Source organism: Ammospiza nelsoni, chromosome Z (genome assembly GCF_027579445.1).
Source record: "Ammospiza nelsoni isolate bAmmNel1 chromosome Z, bAmmNel1.pri, whole genome shotgun sequence".
NCBI classification, from domain to species: Eukaryota; Metazoa; Chordata; class Aves; order Passeriformes; family Passerellidae; genus Ammospiza; species Ammospiza nelsoni.
The window spans coordinates 60,684,655-60,710,417 of NC_080669.1; the positions used below are offsets into that span (position 1 = coordinate 60,684,655).

General features: G+C 39.0%; 1 protein-coding gene across 1 annotated transcript in view; it reads right to left on the reverse strand.

Annotated features, from left to right (window-relative positions):
* Positions 1 to 201: 201 nt before the first annotated feature.
* The window catches only part of CAMK4 (calcium/calmodulin dependent protein kinase IV), a 137,788-nt gene continuing 112,226 nt past the window's right edge, over positions 202 to 25,763 (reverse strand). The window contains exons 6-11 of the mRNA XM_059492215.1: positions 15,863 to 15,953; positions 13,982 to 14,056; positions 10,538 to 10,613; positions 6,746 to 6,872; positions 4,579 to 4,731; positions 202 to 1,855 (exon numbers count right to left, since the gene is read on the reverse strand). Of these exons, the coding sequence (XP_059348198.1) occupies positions 1,682 to 1,855; positions 4,579 to 4,731; positions 6,746 to 6,872; positions 10,538 to 10,613; positions 13,982 to 14,056; positions 15,863 to 15,953 (696 nt within the window). The 3' untranslated portion in view covers positions 202 to 1,681. The remainder of the gene's footprint in view (positions 1,856 to 4,578; positions 4,732 to 6,745; positions 6,873 to 10,537; positions 10,614 to 13,981; positions 14,057 to 15,862; positions 15,954 to 25,763) is intronic.

A 25,763-nucleotide genomic window follows, 5' to 3' on the forward strand; every position in this document is an offset into this window, starting at 1 on the left:
CATTTCAACCCTTCCTAGTTAGCAAAACTTTTTGTTCAAATTCAGAGAGTTCTGAGAAATGGATAAAAAATCTCAAGTATAATACATCCATTAGCATGCATTTTCACCCTGTAAAGACAGGACCTTTAATCCTCCTTTATATATTAATTTAGGGCACATTTTATTTATTAAATCTACCATACGAATAACATTGTATTACCCTTTAATTTCATCAGGAAATGTAGTTATTGAATGTTTTATTAAAGTCTTGTTTTTTTCAGTAGCTGCTATATTTTTTCAAGGCAAGTTGTGCAAGGCCTAACAACAACATAAAAACAATTAAAGCTAAAGAGGAATGATGACTGTATTAGGATGTTAGGTAACTATCAGTATTAAAAAGTTTAACAAGCACAAATGACATTTTTGTATGTCAGGTTCTTTTTGCCATTTTTGTAATATATCAGTACAATAGTCACATGCTGTCAAATAGATAACAAACAAGTGTAAGTGGTCATACACACTGATGCACATTAGTTTTTCAGTTCCTATCAATCACATTCAACAAGAACATCAAGATAGCTGAAGAGCCTGACCCTACTTTTGCAAGCTGATTGATGCACACAGCTGCTAACTCAAGACACAGCTCTGGGTGGATGCAAGATCGTGCTGGTGGATCACTTTACAGGAGGCATCCTTTGTTAGGAAAATGTGGGCTAATTACAAGTGGAAACTGCTCACTCATGAGGTTAAACTACCCAGGAACCAACTAGATTATACTATTTGCTCCCAGACCTTGTATAAGAGTGTTTCCTCAAAGCAAAATCAGTAATTGTGAAATAGCTTCCTTCAAGCATTTACAGCTTATTTAAATACAGATTATTCCCTTAGGGCTTATAAAATGTCTTCTATCTGCAGATTAGAATTTTAATGAATAAATAAAATGGTATGCCAGAAATTTGCATGTATTCTAATCCTTGTTTAGTCCGTGGTTTTGTTTCACTAACACTTTACTATGGAATGAAATGGCAGAGTAATTTTGGTTGTTATTAAAATACTGTATATAAACAAGAAAAGTCAGAATAAGGCATTCTCAATGCAAGCTTGAACAATGTACATTTTCATGCCCAGTGGAACTACCATTTCAATTTCTTCTCAGAAGTAGTGGAATGTTTTTTTGTGGTTTTTTTTTTCTTTTTTTTTTGCATGTAAATCCCCAAATACTTTTTCAATTTTACAGATAAAAAACATTATTTCATACATCAGTTTTAAAAGCATTGGTTTGGTATTTCCTTCCATTTTGTCTGCTGAAGGACTATGAACCTGGAAGGAAACAGTTCAAAGAAACTCACAACATAGATAAGACACCTACTTCCATAAAACCAAACAAAATAGCATTTTGTTTCAAATGCCACCTAGGAACACTAGATAGACGAAGTATACACATTATGGTAGGTAGTTAATAATCCCCATGTTTTCACCTGCCGATATTACTGCAAATTACACTGTTTCCATGACATGCCTAATGGAACAGTTTACTATTTTCATAAGCAGTCACATGCACTGAAGGTAGGATCATCAGGCGGGGCCTGTGGCACCCCAAAGCAGAACCAGAGAGGCCAAGCTTGCTAATCTCTCTCGCTGGATGACAAGGTAGCTGGTGTATGAAATGACATCTCCGCCGACACGAGCGAGCACCATCGACCTAAGGCATTTCTCCGGGAGCTGCCGCTGTCGCCTCCTGCGTGGGCCTGTCCGTGTCGGCGGGCTGGCTGTCGCGGCCGGGCGCCGGGCTGGGGCCGGCCTTGTGGCCCTCGTGGGCGCTGTGGCTGCTGGCGCTGCCGAGGCGTGTGGAGGCCACCACGGCTTTCACTGCGGCCTGGGAGAGAGGGGACCAAGCAAACATTCCTTAGGGAATGTGGCCCGTGGGCACGCAGCACTGCCCCGACAGCAGCAACTGCGTTCAGTCTTCTTGGGAATGTTGGCTTTGGATACCTGCCTGGGCCTGGGTGGATTTAGAAGGCCACCTAGCATACTGGGTTGAGGTTTAAAATTGCTGCTTTCACAAGGTTACAGGTTGGGTGACATGAACTTTTTTTCAGCTATACCTGCTGGTTTTTTGTTTCTTTTGGGTTTTTTTTGTTTGGTTTTTTTTGTTTTTGTTTTTTTTAGAAATTACTTCAGGTGTCCTGCACTCAAGTCTCACAGCAAAAAAGAAAGTCATCATCTTCTGTCATAATAATAAAAAACACCAGTACTACCACTGATTATTCCATGAAAATTTCACAAAGGAACACAATATCTTTCACTATTGCACTGTTGCATATTCCAAGCACAATGTTGCAGAGCAGATGGGCACCTTCCTAAGTACAGGCATATGAAAATACACACTAGGAGGAGGATTTCATATCACATGTAATATAAAAAAATGAAGACACACATAAAGACAGTTATATTAGCCCTTGCCTTGAACAGTTTTATTGCCTGAAAAAAACCAGACATACAGAGGTGAGGAAAATAAATGCTAATTTCTGTGTGCGACAGCTCAAGCTATTTTTGACTTGGCAGCTTTTGCTTAGACATCAAAGTGGGTCTGCAGGAAGAGATGAAGAACATAGCAAATTTTGTGGATTCTTTGGAGAGGTAATCACACACACGCACACACACACACACATATACAACACACACAAAAAAGAAACAAACAAAAAGCTCCCTCAAAGAAATGAAAAGGAAAAAAAAGATTTTAATGAAAAGCAGATAACATAAACATTGTAAATAAAAAAGAATCAGCTACAACAGATTATGAAGAAATACTATAAGGCATAAACCAAAGAAATGGGCAAGAATTTTGAGAGAATAGACCTCTTAAAGGAAAAATCACAGACATCCACATTGGTGGTGAGAGGACATTGGAAAACTGATCACAAACAGAACAAGCCACTTAGTGATACTATAATGTCTAAAGGCACTTTCAATGTAATTTAGTGTCACAAGCAGTGTTGGATGTTTATGAAAAAAATTCAACACAGCCTATGAGAAACAAAATCCCGACTGAGACCTTTAGAGTTACTCTTTAAAATTTGTCTTTACATAAAGAAAGTCTGCTGATGGACTTTTATGTTGGGAAAGAGAAAAGAATTACATATTATTCTTACTAACAAAACAACAGCCAAAGTGTGTAATCACTACTTTGATGTCTGCTTTGGTTTTATTTTTTTGACCAGGAGTTAACTGTCAAAAAATATATTGTTTCTTTTACAGATATATTTGTGGCAAATTATTAACTCTACAAGAACTGCTAACTTCAATCAATCCTCTTAATAATTGCAGATTTGGTAATTTAATCTTTAACAGAGAAGCACTGAAGAAATAATCTTATAAAAAGTGATAGATTGTAATCACAAAAGAATAAATTGGTTTAAATAAAATGAGCTTCAAAAATATCTCTGGTGTAAAAAATATAAAGAAAAACAAAATCAAAATGTCAATGTGAATTATATCTATAATCTCTGAGAACTTTGTAAATGACAAAACAAATTTCTTTGCCCTGTAGAAATTCTCTGCTACAGTTCTCTACTAAAAAAAATAGCAAAGCCAAAGTTTAGGCTCAGTTTTTTTGTGAATGGATTTTTCTATGGAATTTACTAAAGCTCTCAGTTAAGTTGCTTTTACTCTAATTCCCCAGGGCTAGAAGGGCAGCTTCACTGTAGCTGTTGCTAACAATTCCTGTGCTGAGATATCCCTGGAATTATCTCCTGATCAGATGAAAATCTTTAAAAACTAAATAATGGATTAGGAGAAAAGAAAGTTTCCTGATGCTATGTCAGTCAGGTGCCCAGTTGCCAGCTATTTGCACCTAAAGACATTTCCCTGCTTCTTCCCATGGCAGATACGTGGACAGGTAAAGGAGAATCCTGGGGATATTTATGGATCTACACATCTGAAATACTGACTCAAATTCATGCAGAAGGATGGCTTAAACCTCCTGCTTTGTGTTGACAGGTACAGGTGGGTTAGGGATCAAAACATTCTTTAATAGACTAACTTTCTTCTAGACGGATGGATGCTCATTAAAACATGACTCAGTATACCATTCTTTCTGGCCAGTATTCTAAGGATGCACCAGCAATACAGGACAGATGGATGGACAAAAGCAAGAAAGGAAGAAGGGAAGAAAAGATGGAAAGTAAGGACTTTGTGAAAGGTTTGTACATCCTCAGCAGTCCTATCTGTGTAGATAGAGTTTTCAATCAACTTCACCCATTTTTATTTGTTTTGGCTTTGGTCATTGACTGAATCAACTTAAAACTTCTTCAATCTTTGTCAGACATCTTAAATAAAAAGCTTCCATAACACCATGGAATATTGTCCTCAAAAATGTGCAAGGTTTCTGCAAGGCTACTTGTTGTGGTTTGACATTGACAGGAAGTAGGGGGTTTTTTTTGGGAGATGCTGTGGTCACCAATAGGTGTTCAGATTTTAATATTGGCACCTGGTTTAGCCACTGAAGTTCTGACATGCCTCTGAGAACACACAGGGGTTAAAAACCAATTTAATTGCATGCTTTCATAGCCAGAACAGAGACTATGAGCAGAGACTTGCCTTAAGTTTACGCCGGGCATTGAATTCTTGAAGTTTCTTTTGTGCGTTGTCCATATGTGCAAAGTTTATTGCCTTCCCTGTGACCCATGGGTGCTGCAAAGCCTGTAGAGTGGTGAGGCGTTTCTTGGGGTCTAAAACAATCAACTTTTTAACCTGCATCACAAGCAAGAAATAAAAAAGACTGTCAACCTTATTCTTCATTCAGATTTACCTAGTTTTGCATTTGGGGGCTCTGGCCTTGATTTGGAGAGCATCTTAGGTGAGACATTCTAAGAAACCAACAAGAGTTTTCATTTGTGTCTTTGCAAGTATTTTTCTTCTGGCATTTCTTGGTCCTCCATAAATAACATCTGATTAAGACGGCCACTAAGGGGGAAGAAAGAAGAGCAAGTATCAACTGGTTACCAACATATTAAGGGTATGTACCAATGCAGCTGACCTGTACCTGTCATGTTTCATGTCTGACTTGTCACAAAAACCCTAAGAGGTTCTCAAAATCTCTGAGAAGTCTCTCTCTCTCTACTTCAGGATTTGGACAAGTCTTAAACTGGATTAGAAGGTTTAAATTATGCCCATGCTTGCACCATTGTAAAAATTTCCTTTGTGCTGTGTATGACAGGCAGTCCCTTTCATACACAGCACAAAGGAAATTTTTGTTTCAGTCACTAAAAGACTTCATGTACATATTAAGAAAAGCATTGCACAAGTCTTTCTGTCTTAGCCCACTCTGGAACTAATGCTGTTTACATCATTCCTTCTATCACCACAGCCAGAAAACCTGGACTTCTACAAAGATGACAGTAGGGTACTTTTGGGAAAAGGCACTGCAAACATACCCTTGGGACTGGAGATGGTCCTGCTGGATACAAATTGTGTCCAGTCAACTGACATTCCACGAGTTTTATTGTATCTCTGGACAAGTGGAGTTTTAAAAAAAAGAAGAAAGGTGAGGATGGAGTAACAAAGTGCACAGATGGCTCTGCAGAGCCACACTTACCCAGCTCTCCAGACTGCAGACCCTCTTGGAGCAGTGCAAGTGATAGCATAGGGCTCCACTGCTCCTATGCGCCCAAGGGTGAGCGAAATCTTGCTTTAGGGTTCCCTGAAATCTCCCTACAAATACCTTTAAAGTTGCTACCCTGAAGTGCATGCAGGAGAACAGGCATTGTGGTGAATATTGGTTGTGTCTCCAAGGAAGTCTTTGAGTTAAGGAAATCCCTTCAACTTAACACTGAACTACCCACAGCATGGGTTTTGAGAGTCATGGTCATCACTGTTAACTACAATTTCCTATGCAATGTTCAAAAGCTTTACCTGCAGACTGCTGTTTATCTGGCATCAAATGATATTTTTTTTGGCCTTAGAAGAATTTCACATCTCATAAAACACCAAAAAAGTACTTTGAAATTCTACAGTCCTTCCATTTGAAATATCCTGAAGTACTTCACTAACACCAATGACGTAGTATTTTGTGACACAGTTTATATACGTGTATATGGAACAGAGCACTTGTGTTTTCAGTGCTTATGAAATAACTGAATTATGCAAGTCATTATTGACAAAAGTCAGACTCAAGCATACCTATCTTTGCAGATCAGTGTCTCCTGGATCCAAATTACTTTATCCAGTAATAAAAGAATAGAGTGCAGATAGCATGCCAGCCCTTGCATTTTGCTAATGGAGCATGTTTAAAAGTAGTCAGTCTTTCCTCACCTACCAAAAAAAAAACTTTAACGGACAGAAAAAATATGTCAGAAAAAGCAGTGGGAGGAAAGTTTCATTCCGTTTTATATTCCTCCCCAAAATGCAGGTTTGAAAACTGCACAAAAAGAAGGACTTGTTTCTACATTCCCCTGAAGGTGTTTGCCCAGAAAAGATGAATGGTGAAAGACTTCAGAGCTGGAAGGAAAGGCAGGCATACAGGAACACTGTGACAGCTGCCAACAATCTATGGCTTGCTTCACAGAAGGACCTGAATATCCATGTTCTGAGTGCAAATTACAGCACTGGACTAACAGGGTAGATTGACAGCACCATAATGTAGCAAAGACAAGAGGAAACAATTATGAACAATTAATTAACCAATTAATCTGCCCCCACCCCACAATGGACTCTTTCTCAGTGGCAGAAATACTAAATACTCCAGTCTCATTTTTGCTTTACTTACTAAATCCTTGGCATTCAGAGACACATCATCCCACCAGGGGGACACAAAGTCATATTCACAGCTCAGGATTCTCTTAAACATATACTGATCTCCCCTTTCATCATAAAATGGTTCAAAGCCACAAAGTCTGAAAGGATAAAAAAGAAATTAATTAATCAAAGTTTAATTAGTCTTGGGTTGTTAGAAACAGTTCATGATAGTATTTTTCTCTACTTTGTGTCCTGTAGATCACTTTGGGAAACCATTCCTGGATGTACTCATGAACTCCTAATTCTACATAGCAGAGAGAAATGTGGTCATAAGTATTCTTAAACACTGGGAAAGGTTTTTCTAACTGTAATTTTTCTATTTTCATGTGTTTAATATAGGATTATTAATATAGGATTATAGAGCATTTATCAGAATCCCTGTAACTCTTGCCAGAGGAATAGGAATTAGCTGAGGAAACCCACCTTACACATGAAGTTAAAGGTTTTATATATCCAGTTAGGAATGATTTTTAGCCATGCTCATCCCTGTACTTTTTTCCATCCTATCAGCCACAATATGTAAAAACCTTTGTTAAGTTTTCATGATCAGGCTTCATCTTTACTTAGGTAACCTACATACAATCTAGAAGTCTTGTGATCTCACTAATGACTGCATTTATAAATACATTGAATAATACAGATCCCAGCAGAGATCCACACTGCTGGCCTCAGGGAAAGCAGACTCATAGATGTGGTTTCCATTTGTATAATGTCCTTTTTTTTATTGCTTCACTGCACTTTAATCATGCCTGCACACATAATCAGATTTTTTAAAGTGAATTTCCTATTCAGCCAGTATGTGATCTGAGCTTAATAGAGAAAGGCTATCTCCTCCTCTGCTTCCAGAAAATGCAACAAGCAGTAAGATGATGAGAGGAAAACAACAGCAGATCATAATGACCAAGACAGCAACAAATCTAGAAAAGCCTTACATTTTAACTTGTTTTTGTATTTTTAAACACAATGTGCTTACTGTTCTGGAAAAGGAGGCTGAGGTTCAAGGAAGAAATGTGGTTTTGGGAGTGGTGCATAACCGTGGGTGGAACAGCTGCATCACATTCCACTGCTGAAGAGGAGAAACACCTCACTGCAAGCACATTTTGGGCACATTATTTTTCCAGGTCTGGCAGAAGTGTATTAAAACACATGGATCCAGCCTCCAAAGCTTGTGCTTCAGTAGGTGGTGGCCAGGCAGAACCCCTCTGCAGCTCCCCTCCTGTTTGCTGCCTCTCCCATCACCATTTCTGGGTTGGCAGCAGGTCCCTGCTGTCCCCATGGAACGCCCCTGAGCAGCTCCCCTCACTGGCTCAGCCCAAACTGCCTTTTGGATCCGGCTAACCTATGACAGTAAGAACCTGCAAAAGCCTTGCTGTGACTGTGCTGGAAGCCTCCTAAGTGAGCTTTCTGTTTTCACTGTAACTCACTATTATCACCTGTTGCTTTCCTACCAACAATTTCAATAGATACACTTCTACTTAAAAATCCACTTCAGCAGAGAGTACTTTTTTTTATTTTTGCTACATGCCAGAATAGATGAGTAAATCTAGAGGTGTGGTTTCAAATTAGATCAATTGAATCAGTGCAAAACCTAGTGCGGCTCCTCTTGATTTTATTTTATTTTGAAATAACATTTTATTATTGTGATTCACTTTAAATCAGTTACCTACAAGTAAAGGAAAAGTCAATGTAAGCAGCTTAAAAAACAACTAAAAAAGACCAGATGGGATTTTATGTCCTTTTAAGTAACTTAGTAAAATAACACCTTTAATTAAATCCATGCAATTTTAACTACAGGCAAAGACTTTGTATTTTTTGATCACTGTCTGCATCTCAAACACACAGAAGGATTTCTACCTGCTCTAGAAATAGAAAAAGGACAGCTCCTCTTGACTTTTAGAACTATACATGTGGCTTCCCTTAAATTATGGTAGTTACCATCAATAGGTCTAAATATAATTTGCCTCAGGAAAAATTGTTCTGTCAAAATATGTGTCAGTTTTTTTTAATCAAATGTGAGTCTACTTTGATTAATGGCAAGAGATAGTTTTTGAGATCCTCTGTAACATGGTTTTTAACTCTTATATCCCCTTCATTTTGGGGGAACATACAGGAATGTTGGGGATTTTTTTTTCTCTATGTAAGTGGGTTTCCTTTACTGAGCTATGAGACTGAGACATGAAACATTGTCCTCTGGGCTCCAGGATTAATGACTTAGTAATTTCACATGTACCCTTCTGGCCTCAGTTTCTAATCCATCAGACATATTGATCCACAAAGCTTTACACACAATAGAAGAGTTTTAAATGTGGAGTACTGTTAAAGCTAAATGGAGACAGCCAGGTGGATTTTTACATCTTTTTCCTGTAGATCAAACTGGATTTTGAGGTGGGAGTAGGACAGGATTAGAAGGAGGAAAAATGGAAGAGTATCTATAGTCATGCAGCCCCATCCAGGGCAGGAATTCACGCTTATATTTACACACATGCAGAGGTTTACACTTACACACTTGTATTTGCACACATGCAGAGGTTTAGTGTGGCCTGCATATAGAAAATGACATGCCAGATATTTAGATAGGAACTGTTTGGAGTTTGTTGGAGCTTGCTTACCCTTGAAAGATAGTGAAAATAGTTCTGCTTAAGAAAGGCTCTTAGTTTGAAGTGCAATAACTTCATTAGGCCTTGAGTAACTAGAAAAGGCCATAACTTAATCTAGGTGGCTTTGCAAAAGGAAAACAAAAGTCACGTCTCTAGTCTTAGGGACCGCCTTGCTGGCAAGTTTCACATCTCTCTGTCATGAGTGGAAATCTTAGAAGTGACAAGAAATGAGCACCTGGCAGGCAATATCTGAGATGTGATCTTCAACACAAAGTCTGGATCTTAAACCAGCCATGACACAAAGATACATACATTTAAAAGGAGCAGATAACAAAATGGGAAATAGGAATATTGTAGCCTATTATTTACAGGTACCCAAAAGGGGACCTTTGAATTATTTGAGGCTTATGTGCAGAAGAAACTATGAATGTTTTCTGACATTACTATCAAAGTGTATATATATTCTTACATGGACTTTTAGTATAAACACTAGAGAATATATTTTTTTCTTTGCAAAAGATAAAAATAACTGTGTTATTCCACACTATACTGGCTGGACAGAGAAAGTAGTAGGGGAAGTACAATGGCCCACATGTATAAAATCCTCCGTATCTTTAAGTTACATGTATAAAATGTTATTTTCTTCCCACAAAAGGCATTCTAGAAGTATTGTGTATTACTACATGAGCTGTCTATGTATTGTCATTGCCAAGGGTCTAAATTAAGTCTCATAATTATTCTCCCATAAAGAAGGGAGTCAATACCTTATATGCAATTTTCCTTCTCAATAATCTTCCTTTGAAAGATTCAATCAATACACTAAAATAATTGTAATTCTTACCAATTGAATCATGACTAACCACAATAATACTTAGACAGAAATGCCTACTTAAACCCAAGTGTTTGGAACTTTTGTTCTATACTCGTTCACATTAGTAGCATGATTCTGCACATGTCTTGCTGCTGTTCAGGAAGAAGTGTTAAAGTTATCAAATATTTAGACTGTGTTTTGCCATATTCCTCTAGGATTTGACTTACTTCAGTAAAGTTAGGAATATAATAATTAAAGTTCAGAATCTTGTATTTTCCAATGCCACAGCTCATATTGTAATGATATCCTGTGGATGCTAAAAAGTGAACTTCTCTCTATCAACATTTGCACTTACAGGATGTAGGTGATAATCCCCAGGGACCACATGTCCACCTCAGGGCCATAGGCACATCCCCGTAGTATCTCTGGTGCTGCAGAAGACAAAACTCTTGTCAGTAACACAATAGTTGAGTGAAGAAATAATAGCCACAAAATCAATTGAAGTTCATGCACAGTTGTGTCTTTCACAAAAAATTAGGACTGCCCATTTAAGCTCTGAATTAGACAAATGATTCCCTTCACTGAATACAAAACAAGAGAAGTCATGTCCAATCAGAGCCAGAATGAAATGAGAAGTGTACTTTGGTTTCAAATTGTATTTTATGTTTGTGGAAGGAACCACAGAAAGCTACAGCAGCACTGGAGCCTCAGTTTGACCAATAAGGTGGTGCTTTATCTTCAATATTTTACTTAGTGTTTTTATAAATACATCAAAACAAAAATGGGGCCAATGAAAATCTCCATCCTTGATTGGATGCACAGACAAACACTGGAACCAAGAATGAGGAAAAGGCTCAATGCCTTCTTTGCCTCTGACCTCAACAGTAAGGCCTGATTATCCTCAGGGAACCAGCCCCAGCTGGCAGACAGGGACAGAGAGCAGAACAGACCCTGTGCAGTCCAGCAGGAGGGAGGCAGTGACCTTGCTGAGCCACTGAGACACTCACAAGTCCATGGGACCAGGTTGGATTCATCCAAGGGTGCTGAAGGAGCTAGAGAAGGAGTTTGCCAAGCTGCTCTGCCTCACTGATCATCAATCCTATCTAACTGGGAAGGTCCCAGATAATTTGGAGGTTGGCGAATGTGATGTCCATCCACAAGTAGGGCAGGAAAATAGATGCAGGGAAGTACAGGCCTGTGAGCCAGACCGTGGTGCCAGGGAAGATGATGGAGAAGATCATTTTGGATGCAATCACACAGTAAATACAGTGCAGGGGATCATGCACAGCCAGCAGGGGTTTGGGAATGGCACATCCTGCCTGGCCAACCTGATCTCCTTTCATGAGCAGGTGATCCATCTGGTGGTTGAGGGGAGGGCTGTGGATATTGTCTATGGGGACTCTAGTAAAGCCTTTGGCACCATCTCCCACAGCATTCTCCTGGAGAAACTGGCTGCTCATGGCTTGGACAGCTGCGGTGTCTGGGTGAAAAACTGTCTGGACACCTGGACCCTGGGAATGGTGATGAATGGAGTTACATCCAGCTGGTGGCTGGGAGTTCCCCAGGGTCCAGTGTTGGGACCAGTCCTGTTTTCCATCTTTATCCTGGTCTGGATGAGGAGATCGAAGGTATCCGTCAGTCAGTTTGCAAAGGACATCAAGTCAGGTGGGGACTTGGAAAGCTGTACAGAGAGATGTGGAAAGGCTGGATCCCTGAGACAAAGCCAGTGGCATGAGTTTCAATGAGATTGAATGTCAGCCTTGCCTTGGAACACAATAACCTCTTTCAGTGCTACAGGCTGGGGGCAGAGCTGCTCAGCAGGAAAGGACCTGGGTGTGCTGGTTAACAGTGGCTTAACACGATCCAGCTGTGCCCAAGTGGCCAAGAAGGCCAAGGACATCCTGGCCTGTGTCAACAACAGTGGGGCAGTGACCATCCCCCATGTACTGGGCACCAGTGAGGTCACACATCAAATGTTGTGTCCAGTTTGGGGCCCCTTACAAGCAGGAGAGCCTTGAGGGGCTGGAGCCTGTCCAGAGAAGGGCAAAGAAACTGGTGAAGATATAGAGAAAAAATGCAAAGAAGAGCAGCTGAAGGAAGTGTGAATGTTCAGCTTGGAGAAGAGGAGGGTCAGGGAGTCTCTGCAGCCACCTGGGTGGAGGTTGTAGTGGAGTGAGAGTCGGCTTCCACTCCCATGTAACCATGATAGATCAAGAGAAAATGGCTCAAGCTTCACTAGGGCAAGTTCAGGTAGGACATTAAGCAAGATTTTCTCACAGAAAGGGTGGTTAAACATTGAAAGAGGCTGCCAAGGGAGATGGTAGAGTCATCATCCCTGGAGATGTTCAAGAAAAAACTGGGCGTGGCCCTTAGTGAGCATGGTGGCATGCAGTCAAAGGTTGGACGACTTAACAATCTTGGAAGCCTTTCCAACCTTAATGGTTCTGTGAGACTATTTACTTGGCACTTTATTTAGGCTTTATTTTTGATGTTCTGTTTTAATGGGAAGGAAAACCAGACCATTTCAGGCAGTTGGTTCTGCTGCTGTGAGGAGCAGATGGAAAGGCCAGGCAGTTTTGGGGGATTCCAGCTCTGTAGCAGTAAAGAGGAGTCAATGTCTGCCTAAGCAGCTTGACAGGCACAGACTTATGACCCTGGTCCCACTGGATCTGTGAGGTACATGGGATGACTGCCACATTTCTGGAGCACAGTGGGCTGGCTGTACCTATAAACATCAATGCAATCTGTTCGCTTCCCATACTACACTTGCACAGCCATGAACAGAAGGGCTTTTAGTATTTTTTTAAGATTTCCAGAAGTTTGCTTTACGTGAATGGATTTGTCTGACACATTTGTGTTAGTTTAGATGTTGCCTGTTACAGACTGATCATGAATCACTGCTTTGCACTGGCTTGATTTTTTGTGCTACTCTCAGAAATCACTTATGCTCCTCTTGTTAACTTCATTGAAGGCACAGCATTGCAGCAAACGAAGTTCTCTGCAATCATCTTCTTGCCTTCAGTCCTCTGCATCAATCTGTACATCCAAAGGACTATAGTTTGTCAAGTCTCGATGCCAAAGTGTTCAGAGTCCAGTATGTGTTTTTGTTGCTGTGTCCTTTCTGGAGAAGCTGCTGATAGATGGGTGGGCAGGATGTGGGAGCTGGCAGCCCAGAACCATCAATTATTCATAGTTTAATTTGGCATTTAAACAGTATTTCTCCTGGGTTTCCTCCAATTCTGGAAAGTAATGCTTGAGTGTTTTCCGGTCACCAGGACTTCTGCACAGTTAGTTAACTTGAATTGTAAATCAAGGATTGCTATAGGCATGTAACTATAGGCATAAAGCTCCTTTCTTCCCTTCCCTGCAGAAATATTCTGCCTCAATCCTTCCTACCCAGTCGACATAACTCTGAGAGCTCTTCTACAGGAATAAGCCTTATCCTGTTTTTACAGTATACAAAGATGGACATAAAAGCACTAAGAACTAACTATGGATGTGTGGCATTGGTACTGTAATTGTCACAAGAGAAGACAACCAGAACATTAACAGCTAATATGTGAGACACAGTTTTATGAAACTAACTGGACTGGAGTTAGGTGCTGCTCTGAAGCAGACTTGGCCTGTGTGTGTGCTTTGCAGGCAATGTCATACAAAGTAATGGACAGTGACAATGTCACCTGAATTGCATTATCAGCTGTTCTACGAGGTAACAGAGTGATCTCACCATCTTCTGCAGTGTCCTCTTGCCTTTGAATCTACAGTCATAAAAGCAAATATAAGTAACAAAACAACATACCACAGTACCCTGGAGTTCCACAAACTGTCTTCATGGTCACATGATCTTCCACAATCTTGGAAAGTCCAAAGTCAGCTGTTAAGATGGTTTGGGAATATTAATGTTCTTACTCCCTGTAATAGTGTGGGGTTGTATGTTGTATATGCAATTCAATAAACATTTATACGTTACATGAATGGTATTGACATTTCCATAGATAAGCATTGATTTAGTGAACCTACTCATGCTGCAATCCAGAGGCAAAGTTTGCTGTACAAATGAGTCTTCCTGGCTCTTGTTTGACCAAAATGTAGCTTGTATTTTATTCTGAAAACTGCACAAAGCCAGTGCAGTGGGAGGCCTAAGGGCATACAAGCAGAGATTCAAAAATATATTCTAGGTATATATTCAGTTCCCACTCAGTCAGTAATCCAATAAAATTATCAGAACTATTTTGGGTTGCTTTTTTAGTCAAGGGTCAAAGTGTGCAGTCTCTGCAAGACAAAATTTCAGCAGTATTTTGATAGAAGGCTTTTAGAGGCATAAAGATGGTGACAGAAGAAGTATTGATCATCCTTTCTCCAATGTTCCACCTGAATTACTATTCACAGAGTGAGGGCCTTTGTGACAATACACACTGTACTTGCACAACTTCTTCATAAAAGTAACAAAAATTGAAGCGTTCACAACTCTTTTTTCATCAAAAATAAACTGAGCTTATTCAAATTGACTTATTCTTAGGTGATGAAAATCACCTTTGTCTTAAAAGTGCAAAATAAAGGATTTGATTTTGTTTTGTAAGACTGAATATAAAAGTGAATGTTCTAACTCTAACTCAAGATCAGGATAAAAATAGGTCACTTTTTCCTAAATGGCTATCCTTTTTGCATTATAATTTATCTAATTAGAAATACAGTTTACTTTTATAAACACAGCCACTCATTGTAAATTGGATTTCAATTTAGGCAGGGCAACAACCTTACCAGGAAGATGAAGAATCATGGCATTTAGGAAATGTTTCAAAAGCCCTACACACTGTGGATGGTGCTGCATTAAATTATCAAGTTTAGAGCCTTTCCAGGAAAGATTAGAAGTAGGAAAAGACATGAAGTACCATCACCCTGAGAACCAAGACGTTCCTAGAAATTTATACAAAATTGCTTGAGGCCACTTCATGCAAATTTGGATCCGGAAAACCATTATGATCACCAGCCTGGTGAATGTGGAAACACTCACTCCTAGGAGAGCACCAGGTGGTATTTTAAAACTCAGAAGGGTTGCACAGATGCTCCTTGTTGCTCAAGCAAAAAACTAGGCATGCCCAACATTTTTGGAGGTCATACCCTTTGGAAGTGTCTGCCATCTACAGCAGAATTGGCACAATACATTCCTGATCAGGAGAGCCTTGCTCCTCCTTGCCCCTCTTTGGGGCTGACCACACTTCAGAGAGTTTCCCTGTGCTCTCGGCAAAGATCTCTGCATGTCCCTCAAACCTGCCCTCAAAACAGAAGCCAACCTTGCTCAGTTTGCCTTCTGCCCCTTATCAGCACATTTTTATTTTCACACCAGTGTATCTTTCCTCTTAAGGTACTAGTTTAAAAGAAAAAAGGGGGCATAGAAGTGGTGCACAGACCTTTATGCTGTTCTCATGATTCTTCTTGTTCCCAGTGCTTTAATTTCTGCCACATCCCACACAATTTTGGCAATGAATTATCTAAGCAAGCATCTAGTTTTGCATTGGTTTTGAAACCATCATTAACAGCTGTGCTGCTGAAGTAACATGCTGTTCATTAAGCACTGGCTTCAAATAGGGTGATCGTGAGGTGCACATACTCCAAACATCAGTTAGCACACACTACTAATGCAAAGGCATCAGGGAAGCAGACATTTAATGCTGCTCACCAATTTTTAATGGTGCATCTGGTGCTGGTGTTGCATAGAGTAGATTTTCTGGCTTCAAGTCTCGATGCACGATCCCATTTGCATGCAGATACTAAGAAAGAGAAAGTCAAAGCACGTAAGTGAGAATGGTCAAGCATGAGTTGACATCTTTCTAATTCTCTATAGCAGCAGATTAATATTTTCTCTGTGTGTGACACAGAGTTACTTCACTAATTTTCAGCAGCTCTTTTCTCTGCAAACTTGCTCAGCATAGGATCCTTGGATTCATACTGTAATCTGTAACGAATAGGAAAATAAAATTTGGGAAGGCAAAGATAACATCATGTTCATTTGGGAACAAAAACATGTCAGAAAATATCCTTGAATTTTAATACAGCAGTAGTTCCTAGGAAGCAATCTGATAGATGATGAGATGCCAAAGTCTGGCTCAGATGAAAGCAGTTTCTGCACATTATAACGTTATCAGAGATAGGAAAATGGCCACATAACTATTAAACAATTAAAAAGACATATTTGAGTAGAAAGGATGCAGTAGGTGTCCTGGGTCAACTAAAATGCTTGGGGTCCCTTGGTGCAGATTTTCTACAAGTTTTAAAACCACTCGACTGGAAAATTCCAAAAATCCATCTGTCTTGCCAAAGGACATGCAAATCCACTCACTATTGAATTCCTGCCACGCACTAATGGAAAGAAAAATTTCTAGAACATATGGCTTCCACTTATACTGCTATGGACAGAAATAGAAAAAATATAATATACAATATACTGATAGATGAAATGGATAAACTAGTGAGAGAAAATCTGTATTTCTTGTTGATAAAATATTCACACAAAACTCTGAAGTCTTAGAAGAGAATTGCTGAAGGGTAGAATCACATTATCCTATTCAAAAGTCTCCTGCTATACATTTTAGTAGCATCTCTCTCAGCTGTGTTTTCACTACCAAAAAACCCTAGTCTCTGTCTATATTTATCCAGGAAATGACAAATGGTTGAATATTCACCTAGACAATACAGCTATAGTAATGTACACTTTAGTTAGCATCTGAGGTGAATTCTTGACTGTGTATCTCCCATAAATTGCCAGCGATTAAACAACATTACGAAGGAATACATTGCTCTGTCCTTGGGCATTGTTTTAGTGACACTGTGTGTTTTTCACAAGTGTTTTTTCTCACAGTGCAATAAGTGTTCTTTATTGTCTTTCTCTGCAATCCTAAAGCCACAGGATTTGTCATGATGTGGCTTTTAGAGATCAGCCAAAGACACTCACCTTACTTCACAGTGAAATTTAAGTGTTTGTTCCAGCTGTTTTCCACAGTGAGGTAACTAATCAATTATCCAAGGTAAAAACAGCCAACAACATATGGAAACTGATGGATAGTACACTACTACATCATTTAATGCAGCCACATCTGCATGCCTGTAAGGAATCATGTCCACCCTCCATAAAAATATATCTTCATCATGCCAGACATAACTGTAGCAAAGATGCTCCCTCAGCATAGCAGTGACGTGTTTGACCTCAGAGGTGACACCAAAAGCCATCAGACTGGAGTGGACAAAAAAAGATGTCTGAACTGATCTGCGTTCATGTGCTGAAAATCAGTTGAGCTGCCTCTAAGGAGTGAGAAGGATCAAACATTTCATGATCACTTCATGGAAAACAGACACTGCCAATTCATCTGCACAAAAAATCCTTGATCAAATTTGTGCAGAGGAATGTTCCAGCCAAGTTTGCAGTCTTTTAGCAGGTCCTTTTACCACATGCCCATAATCCTAAAATCATTTTATGCTGTGAGGCTGAAAACATAGAAATTTTCTTTTCTTGCCAGAAACACATTTTTGTGGGAAGGAATTTTGGGAAAAACTTTAGGAGAAGCTGTTCAACTTTTCCTCCCTTTTAAATCATAAAATGGTTTGTGGGGCTCCTTCTCAGACACAGAACCATCTGCTAACCACTCCTGTGCCTGATGACTGACTGACTTTTTAATTAATTGGACTTGGAGTTCAAACTGGGTTTTTTTGTTACAAACTTAGCTCCCAAGTAGGAAAATTTCTTTTCCCTAATCCAGACCACCATTTGCATAAAACTTACACATAGGAGTGCCTAACAAATGAAAATTGCCTCAATAACTTAACCCATGCCTTTCAAATTGTCACTGCAGTAATCTGAGCTCTCTCTCTCATGTGCCCTCATCACAACACCTGCACCTATTCCCTCTTCACCACACCTCCCCTCTATTCCCAGCACCTAATCCAGAATTCCTGCCCCGACGTAGTAACTCCTCTGTCATCTCTCTGCAGCCCACATAAGTCCTGCCATGGTTACACCCTAAAATCAGTCCTTGCTGCTCTTTCCTCTCTCATCCTTTGTTTCTCTTGCTCGACTTCATATTTGGGCTGGGACAAGACCTGTATGGCCAGTGATGCCTCATGCTGCCAGGTCCTGGCTTTAACAGCTACTGTTAGCAACTTGTATTTTCATAATACATCAAATTTTTTGAGTATTGCCAATAGGGTCAACAGCTTTGTTGTGAACTAGCAGACAGAAGGGTAACATGGATAAAAAACCCCAAAACCAACCCAACAAAAAACCCACAGTGGTTTTATGGATATGGATGCCCCATTCTTCGTGGAAGTATTATTTAGGCTTGTGGATCCTAGGCCTCTGAGGGGATAGACAGCTGGTTGGACTTCTGTACAAGGTGTCTGCCTCCAAACAGCCTTGCCAGTAAAGGTCTCTAGCAGAGGCAGTGACCTCCTGTCCTCCAGCCTGGGCCATCTGTCACTCACTGAGAGCATTTCCTGCTCCACAACCCCCTTGCAACACTGTCCCTTTTCAGCACTGCTCCCTCAGTTAGTAGATATCCTGGGCCTGACCTATTTCCAAATTTTCATCAGTCCCATTCTCCCCTTGTAGTGTTAGAGCTCCAGGTATTGAAGGAATACTAATTGGTCTAGTAGAAATATGAACAGTATGAGCTAAAGCATCTTGGTTTAGAAACAGATTTAGTTAAATTAGCACAATCCACTTTGTATAACACTTATCTCAATTTATATGTGTTTTATTTTGATTGCTCTCACTTTATTTCTCATATACTGATTTTAATAAAAGTTATGTTCCTTAATAAAAGTTATGTTCCTTTGCAAGACTTTCCTAGTTTGTAGTACAGAGTTGGACATTGTGCATTTCCACTGTAAGACAGGTGCTCTGCTACTACAGGTGCTCATTTATATGTTATGTCTCTTAATGACTAGGTTATATGATCAAATGGGAGGATCTGGGCCCAGGTATCATGCCAGAACTCACTTTACAAGCCTAGGTATTACTGAATTACATCATTTTTACCACATAAAAGATATAGATAAGACTTGGAAAAGACTTTATATCTGTGGCTGGATGTAGATTGTAAATGCATAGCACTGCAGAACAGTTTAACAGGGCATGCACATTAAAATGTGCTCATGATGTGGTACTCTCACTGTAGCTAAAATATTCAGCTTTCACTTTCTTCAGATTTTCAATAGAGAATGCCAGCCAATAAAAAATCACAAAGACTTCTCAGGTAATCTGGGAGAAAAGTTTTATAACAAAATTGAGTAGCACAGTCTTTTTAGTCTTGGATAAACTTTGAGGTCAGACTCATCATGACACTAGGTTGTGCTGAGTTTGATATACAGGTGCTTCTCTGCAGGACCTGCTTAAAATGAAGACAGCCTTCATCTCAGCCTTTACTCCTGGGGTACACAACAGAAATTCATGACTGAGCAACTTCCATGACTCTAACTATGACTGCAACAGAAAGACTTTTTTTCTTTCCCTCTAAGCTTTTTTTTCCAAAAAGCTCTCACTCTGATGCATGAAACTTTCTTTTGGTCTTTGTTTTGTTGTGTAATAATTCAGGCATCTATCTAACTTGAAAGATTTTATGACAAAAGGACAAATGTAAACTGCTTAAAACTCTGGCCCTATCCCTTAATTTTATTTATGGCACCCATTACACAGAACTGTAGAAAAGTAGGGCTGTAATGAACCTGAATGATCTATTCCTCTCTATGCTCCTTGGCAGCATCAATTACACCTACAACAGTTGTTTGTTCAATTTATTCCTGCAGACCTCTGCTATTAGAGACTTTAGAATTTCCCCAAGCAATTTATTACAGGGCTGTGCTTTTCTGACTGTTACAAAGTACTTCCCTGCAACTCACCTGAATTTTGACAAGAGCATGAAGCCCATTGCTTTGTTTCCTATGTATGGAAGAGGCAGAAAGTAGATTATCTCCTTATTTTGCAAGAGCCTTTTGAATGCCTGTCATCATGTACACAATCATTCTTCTCTCAGATTGCAGGCCTTTTGTTTGATCTGTTCTTTTCTACACCATTTTGTGGTCATTCTTGTTTTCTCCTACAGGAAAGTGTCAACTTCCACTAATGTGTTGAAAATGCCAAAATGCATTCCAGTAGTTGTGGCCTGACAAATTTTGTAAAATGTATTAATAAATGTATTTGTCATTTATTTCCAACATATACCACTACTGTCTGCCTGTTGATTCAGTGTAACCTTCAAGCCCTTTTTCTTTTTTTTTCCACTGCCTTGACTGAAAAAAAGGACATTAAATTTTAGCAATATTATTTTATTCCTAATCCTACTCTACAACATATTTGCAGCTTTCTCCAATTTTATGGTGTACAGAATTTTTGTAAGTGGATCTTCTATCATATGAGGTTAGTAATAAAAAATACTAAAAAAGAAGAGCAGGCAAGGCTTCTCCTGAACTTCTACTTTTGCTCTTCTGATACACATTCTCTCAGTAGAGACAACCAGTCTCTAACCAGCTTAAAGCCACATAACCTTGATAATATTTCAGTAATTTATTGTAAAACTGTCAGATGAGTCAAGTACTGAAAGCTTTATTTATGTCCAGATTGATTTGGCATGGCTTGATCTGAAGAAAATCCAGCCTTCCTGGTGTCCTCCATGCCTTGTTATTCCCCAGGTGCCCCGTATTCTTTTCTTCATTATTTACTTCAAATTTCTGGGGGAGTGAAGTTAATTCCTTCCTTCTTCCTCTGGAAGTGAGTACTGAATATATCGGCTTGACTGCCCAGCCGATATTGGATGTGAGTGTTATCTATTTTACATCTATACATTTATTTTAGTGTTATCTATTACATTTATCTTAAAAATCTTGCTCTTTAAAGATTGTACCATGCAGATCACTGGGTGCAAAGAATTTTTAAAAGTATCTAAATTATTTGAATACATTCTGAAGCTAATTTTTAGTAATTTTTCTTATTGTAAGCTCATCCTTTACAGCTTATTCACTGCTATTAAATGTGCTAGTGATCTGAGTACAGCTCAACATTTAAGGAAACTAGCAGGGAAAAAAAAGAAAGAAACAGTGCTTCCATCTTCTAGTCATCTTTCAATAGGTCTCCTTCACTTTTAGCACTTCTTATGGGGATGACAGAACTTGCTACCCCTCTTGTTTCATTCTCATTTTCTGCCTTGGCCTTCCTGGCTTCAGCCTTTGAATTCCTGCTGTTATTCAAACCCAGGCATGAAGACCCTGACCTGTTCTCTGCTTCCACCTGTGTCAGTGTTTAACTCCAGGATGGGCTCTTTCTGAGCAGTGACCTTCATTCAAGGACTGATGATGGCAGATTTCTGTGTGCATTAGCAGTGGGGAGAAGTCTGTTGTCTGATGTGGCAGGTGCAGTGGTTTCATTACAGCAATTTCTGCCCAGGATGCTGATAATGTGACAGCCATGATCATGAATACCAGATTCACTCATGTTTTCAAAAGGAAAATTTCTACCAGTTACATTGCTGGATAGAATATATTTAGCACTTGCATGTTGAATTTATTACAAAACCAGGACAGTAGGGTTTTAAATCGAAGCCATCATTGGACATTTTCTGCTATAAATGCAGTCATTACATGCATAAGGAACTGAAATCAGGGACTTTTTTTGCTCTGTTTTCAGGAATGTCTAGACTTTTAATTAAGCTCTTTCTGTGGCCCTCACAAGAGTTGCACAAAAGAGTGTCATTGCATAATGAAAGCTACTGCACAGTAATTTGGTTTGATTACAGCCATATACTGTTTGAATAAGGCATGGTTAATTGATGCTGATTTTGCATCTGTTAAGAGGAAGCTTAAATAAACTTTCAATAAACTAGAAGAATATTGGGGAAAAAAAATCCTGTTTTCTAGTCCTAGGAAGGTGAGTCAGCTCACCTTGTACAGGTAGAATGGGAAAGCCAGTCTCCATCTATGTGGTCTCTAAAATCACCATTCAGCACAGACCTTACAGAGCACAGAGAAACATTCAAAATACATCACTGAAAATGTACCTGGAATCCTACATTCCATGTTGGTGCAGACTTTGGAAAACAAGACACAAGCAGCTTGGGGGAATCGAGAGATAACTAAAATGTTAGAGTTAATGAGGACCTCTGCACTATTACAATCTCATGCATGTATTAGCCAATTTGCAATTCACAGGTCAACAAGTGCACAGAAGTTATAGATTGATAAGAGGATATGGTATGTGACCTGGAGCTACTGTAGGCTTATCCTAGGGCAAACCAGGCAGTTCTTCTGCATCTCAGTTTCTACATTTTTGAAACGGTTGAGGCATATAAGCTGCACAGATGTCAAGAGTGAAAAGTGCAAAGGGAATGGGGACACATAATAATTTGTTTTTGAAATGGTGCTGCTACCAGTGAATTCCATGTAAAATTCCCCTACTTCAAATTTTTCAGACTTTATTTAAAATATGTATAGTAATATGACAGCCTGCTCCTGTTCCATTTATCCCTTAGGCAGCACATAACTTTAAATGCAGAACAAGACCTGAAATTCTATATGCTTTGGCTTTGGAAATTGGATAGTTTTATTTGTGCTGATTATGGGACAGTGCATTTATCTAACTCTGTTTCTTACATGGTAAAAAAATTGTTTAGGGTTAAGTTTTTTCTGTACAAAATAGAACACAAGAATAGAAATATTTTTGAATATACAGGGATTGTTTTAAGAGGTCTTGCATATTAGAATTCCTGATTAAAAAGCTTTTAAAAAAAGTCACCAAATAAAAACCCACCATCCATGGTAATTTCAGAACCCAGCTCCACCTGCATCAGCAAAGTTTCAGTAATAAAATGGGAGATCAAGTTACAGTTACACACACATCAATATCTCCTCTTTGCTACCTTTCTTTTTTGGTAGTCACACTGGTTTTGAGACTGAATGAACAGAGGTCCACTTCATCACCACAACAGATGAAACCACTACCAATTTATTTTCTAGACTTATTATTTCAGCAAGTTATGGAATTCAGTGTCCGGATAACAACAAAACAGAGATCTAGAAAGGTCACGAATAATGAAAGCTCCTCCAAACAGAGGAGATGTTGCAGATTGCAGCTTGCAGAAATCTGATTCTTTGCACTTGTCTTCCTTTTACTGGTTGCTCTGGGAAATAGGAGTATGCCATTATGTTTGCTACTTGAGAAACTGACTTCCAAACATTTTCATAAAATATCCATTAACCTAGTCAGATTTATTTAACTGAACATTGTTTTAGTGGAACAAAGAATATCTGCCTTTGTACGCAGCATAAGTATGCACTAACACAACTAATTTGATTTATAATTTCAGATAATAAATCTTTGTATTATGAAAAAGAATGAAGAATTGCATCAGCATAGATTAATAAATCCAAATCTCATTATTTTCTTTGCTGATCTACGATATTCAGAGTTATGAGATAGGTCAGAAAGGAGGTTTTAAATTAAGCAATGGGCTATATAAAATTTCAACTGCATTCCCCACAATTAATTTTCTTTTACATTTGGAAGCATTTTTATTTTTTTGAACATTCTAGCTTTTAGGAGAGTGAAGCAGCCTTAGGGATGATGACACTACACCAGGTGTGGTGACAGCAAACCATGTACAGTAATTTCTGTACAATCTGACATATGTAGGAGATGGTAACACACACACCTTCCCACACAACCCCCAAATGAGTGGGCTTTGTGCAGAGAGCTGTCTGCAGTGGCATGAAATTCTCCTCTTAAGCTGTAAGTAGGCCACAGCATCAGAGTAGCTAGAAGAGCTTTGATATAGTGTTTTTTTCTCTACATGCATCCAGAACAGCCGCCCACCTGCAGAATTCAGGGAAGAATTAACATATATTTACCATGTTGCTCACACAGCCACTCTGCCGAATTTTCTTTTTTTGTTGTTTTGGGGTGTTTTTGTTGTTGTTGTTTGTTTGGGTTTTCAGGTTGTTTTTTTTTTGTTTGTTTGTTTGTTTGTTTGGTTTGTTGGTGTTTTTAGGGTTTTTTTCTGTTCTGCATGTACAGAATACAAAGATGATGTGTCTTCTCCTGCAATTGCCAGACCCCTCATGTAGGAAAATCTTCCCACTGCAGTCTCCACATAGACTGCATTCTCCCAGTGCGTGCCCCTCTCCAGTTTCATATGGAAAAGGTGAAGAATATATTTTGTTTTGGGAAAACTCAGTCGTTTATGGTGAAATTCAAAAGAGTCATTGTAATAGATGCAGGGTAATGCCACAAAATTGCAGTGGGCAGAGCTGAACAGCTGACTCGATCTGTCAGAGCTGCTGAGGTACAGTACACTCCTTCATGAGGTGCAAAAAAACCCCAGGAGTGTTAAACTCCCCCCAAAACAGCGCCCTTCTTAAAACAAAAGCCAAAACCTGGCAGTGCAGTTCTTCCTTGGTACAAGCATCTATTTCACCTACAGTTTTATTCAGCTCACAGAACCTCTCTGCTCAAGTTACTTAACTCAACAAAGCTCTTACAACCAACCCTCCACAGTGTGCTGAGGTTTTATGGTTTGTACAGAGGTCAGAAGACAAAAAGCATCACAATCACATTGCATTCTACCACTTTGCTGTGCTCACTGTCTTCAGCATCTTTTACTTTATTGACCACAGACACTTTATAAACAAACAAACAAACAAACAAACAAACAAACAAACAAACAAATCCCTAATAAGCAAGAGTTTTTAATTGAATTCAAGACATGAAAAAAATTTAAATAGCACGAGATGGAATTATTCAAAACTAACCTACAAAAAAAAAAACTCAAAAACTTTGTAAATACACAGATGTGTCTTTGTAAAGTAATGCAACTACAGCAAATTTGAAAGGAAGCAGGGAGAAATTTTATAAAATTGAGTTTCTACCTTTTAGCCAATGGCATAAATCTACAGAAAGGCTTTTATCATTCTGCTATCCCTATACAGAATGCAATATTCAGCAAGATCACTGCAATTCTAGCAAATTTAAAACTTAAGTAGATTCTCTATTCTGACCAGGTTATTGAAAAGCAAGCACTGTTTTTGCAAGCCAGTAATGTCTTTGGTTTTGCCTCTGGGAAATTGAAAAACATACAAATGAAAACCAATCTAGAATAGATCTAAAGCTGCTGTCAGTGATATCTGGCGCTAGGTCAGGTCCCGGTAATGAAATAATCAGAGAGACATTTAGCTAATGGAAAACTATTTCTGGCAGCATTAGGTTTCACTGACCACAGGGATTCACAAGCCACAGCTCCAGGATACTGTAACAGGGCGATAATACAATACCCTAATTGGCCACAGGTGCATGTCTGTTCATTCTGAACCAACATATTTTAGTTTTCTTGCAAGAAATTGATTTTTTTGGATTCCAATCAAAGCACTAAATTTCATTTTGATTATTTTTTCTCCTTTTTTTAAGAGGGATATTTCATAAAGTAATGCAGATCTTAAATGGGTAAGCTAGTCTTTAGTATGTGCTCTTGAACAAGCATATTTTGTTCTGCCTGTATTGTACACTACAAAACTAAGCCATTTCAGGAAGTGCTCCTGGGTGCCAGTAC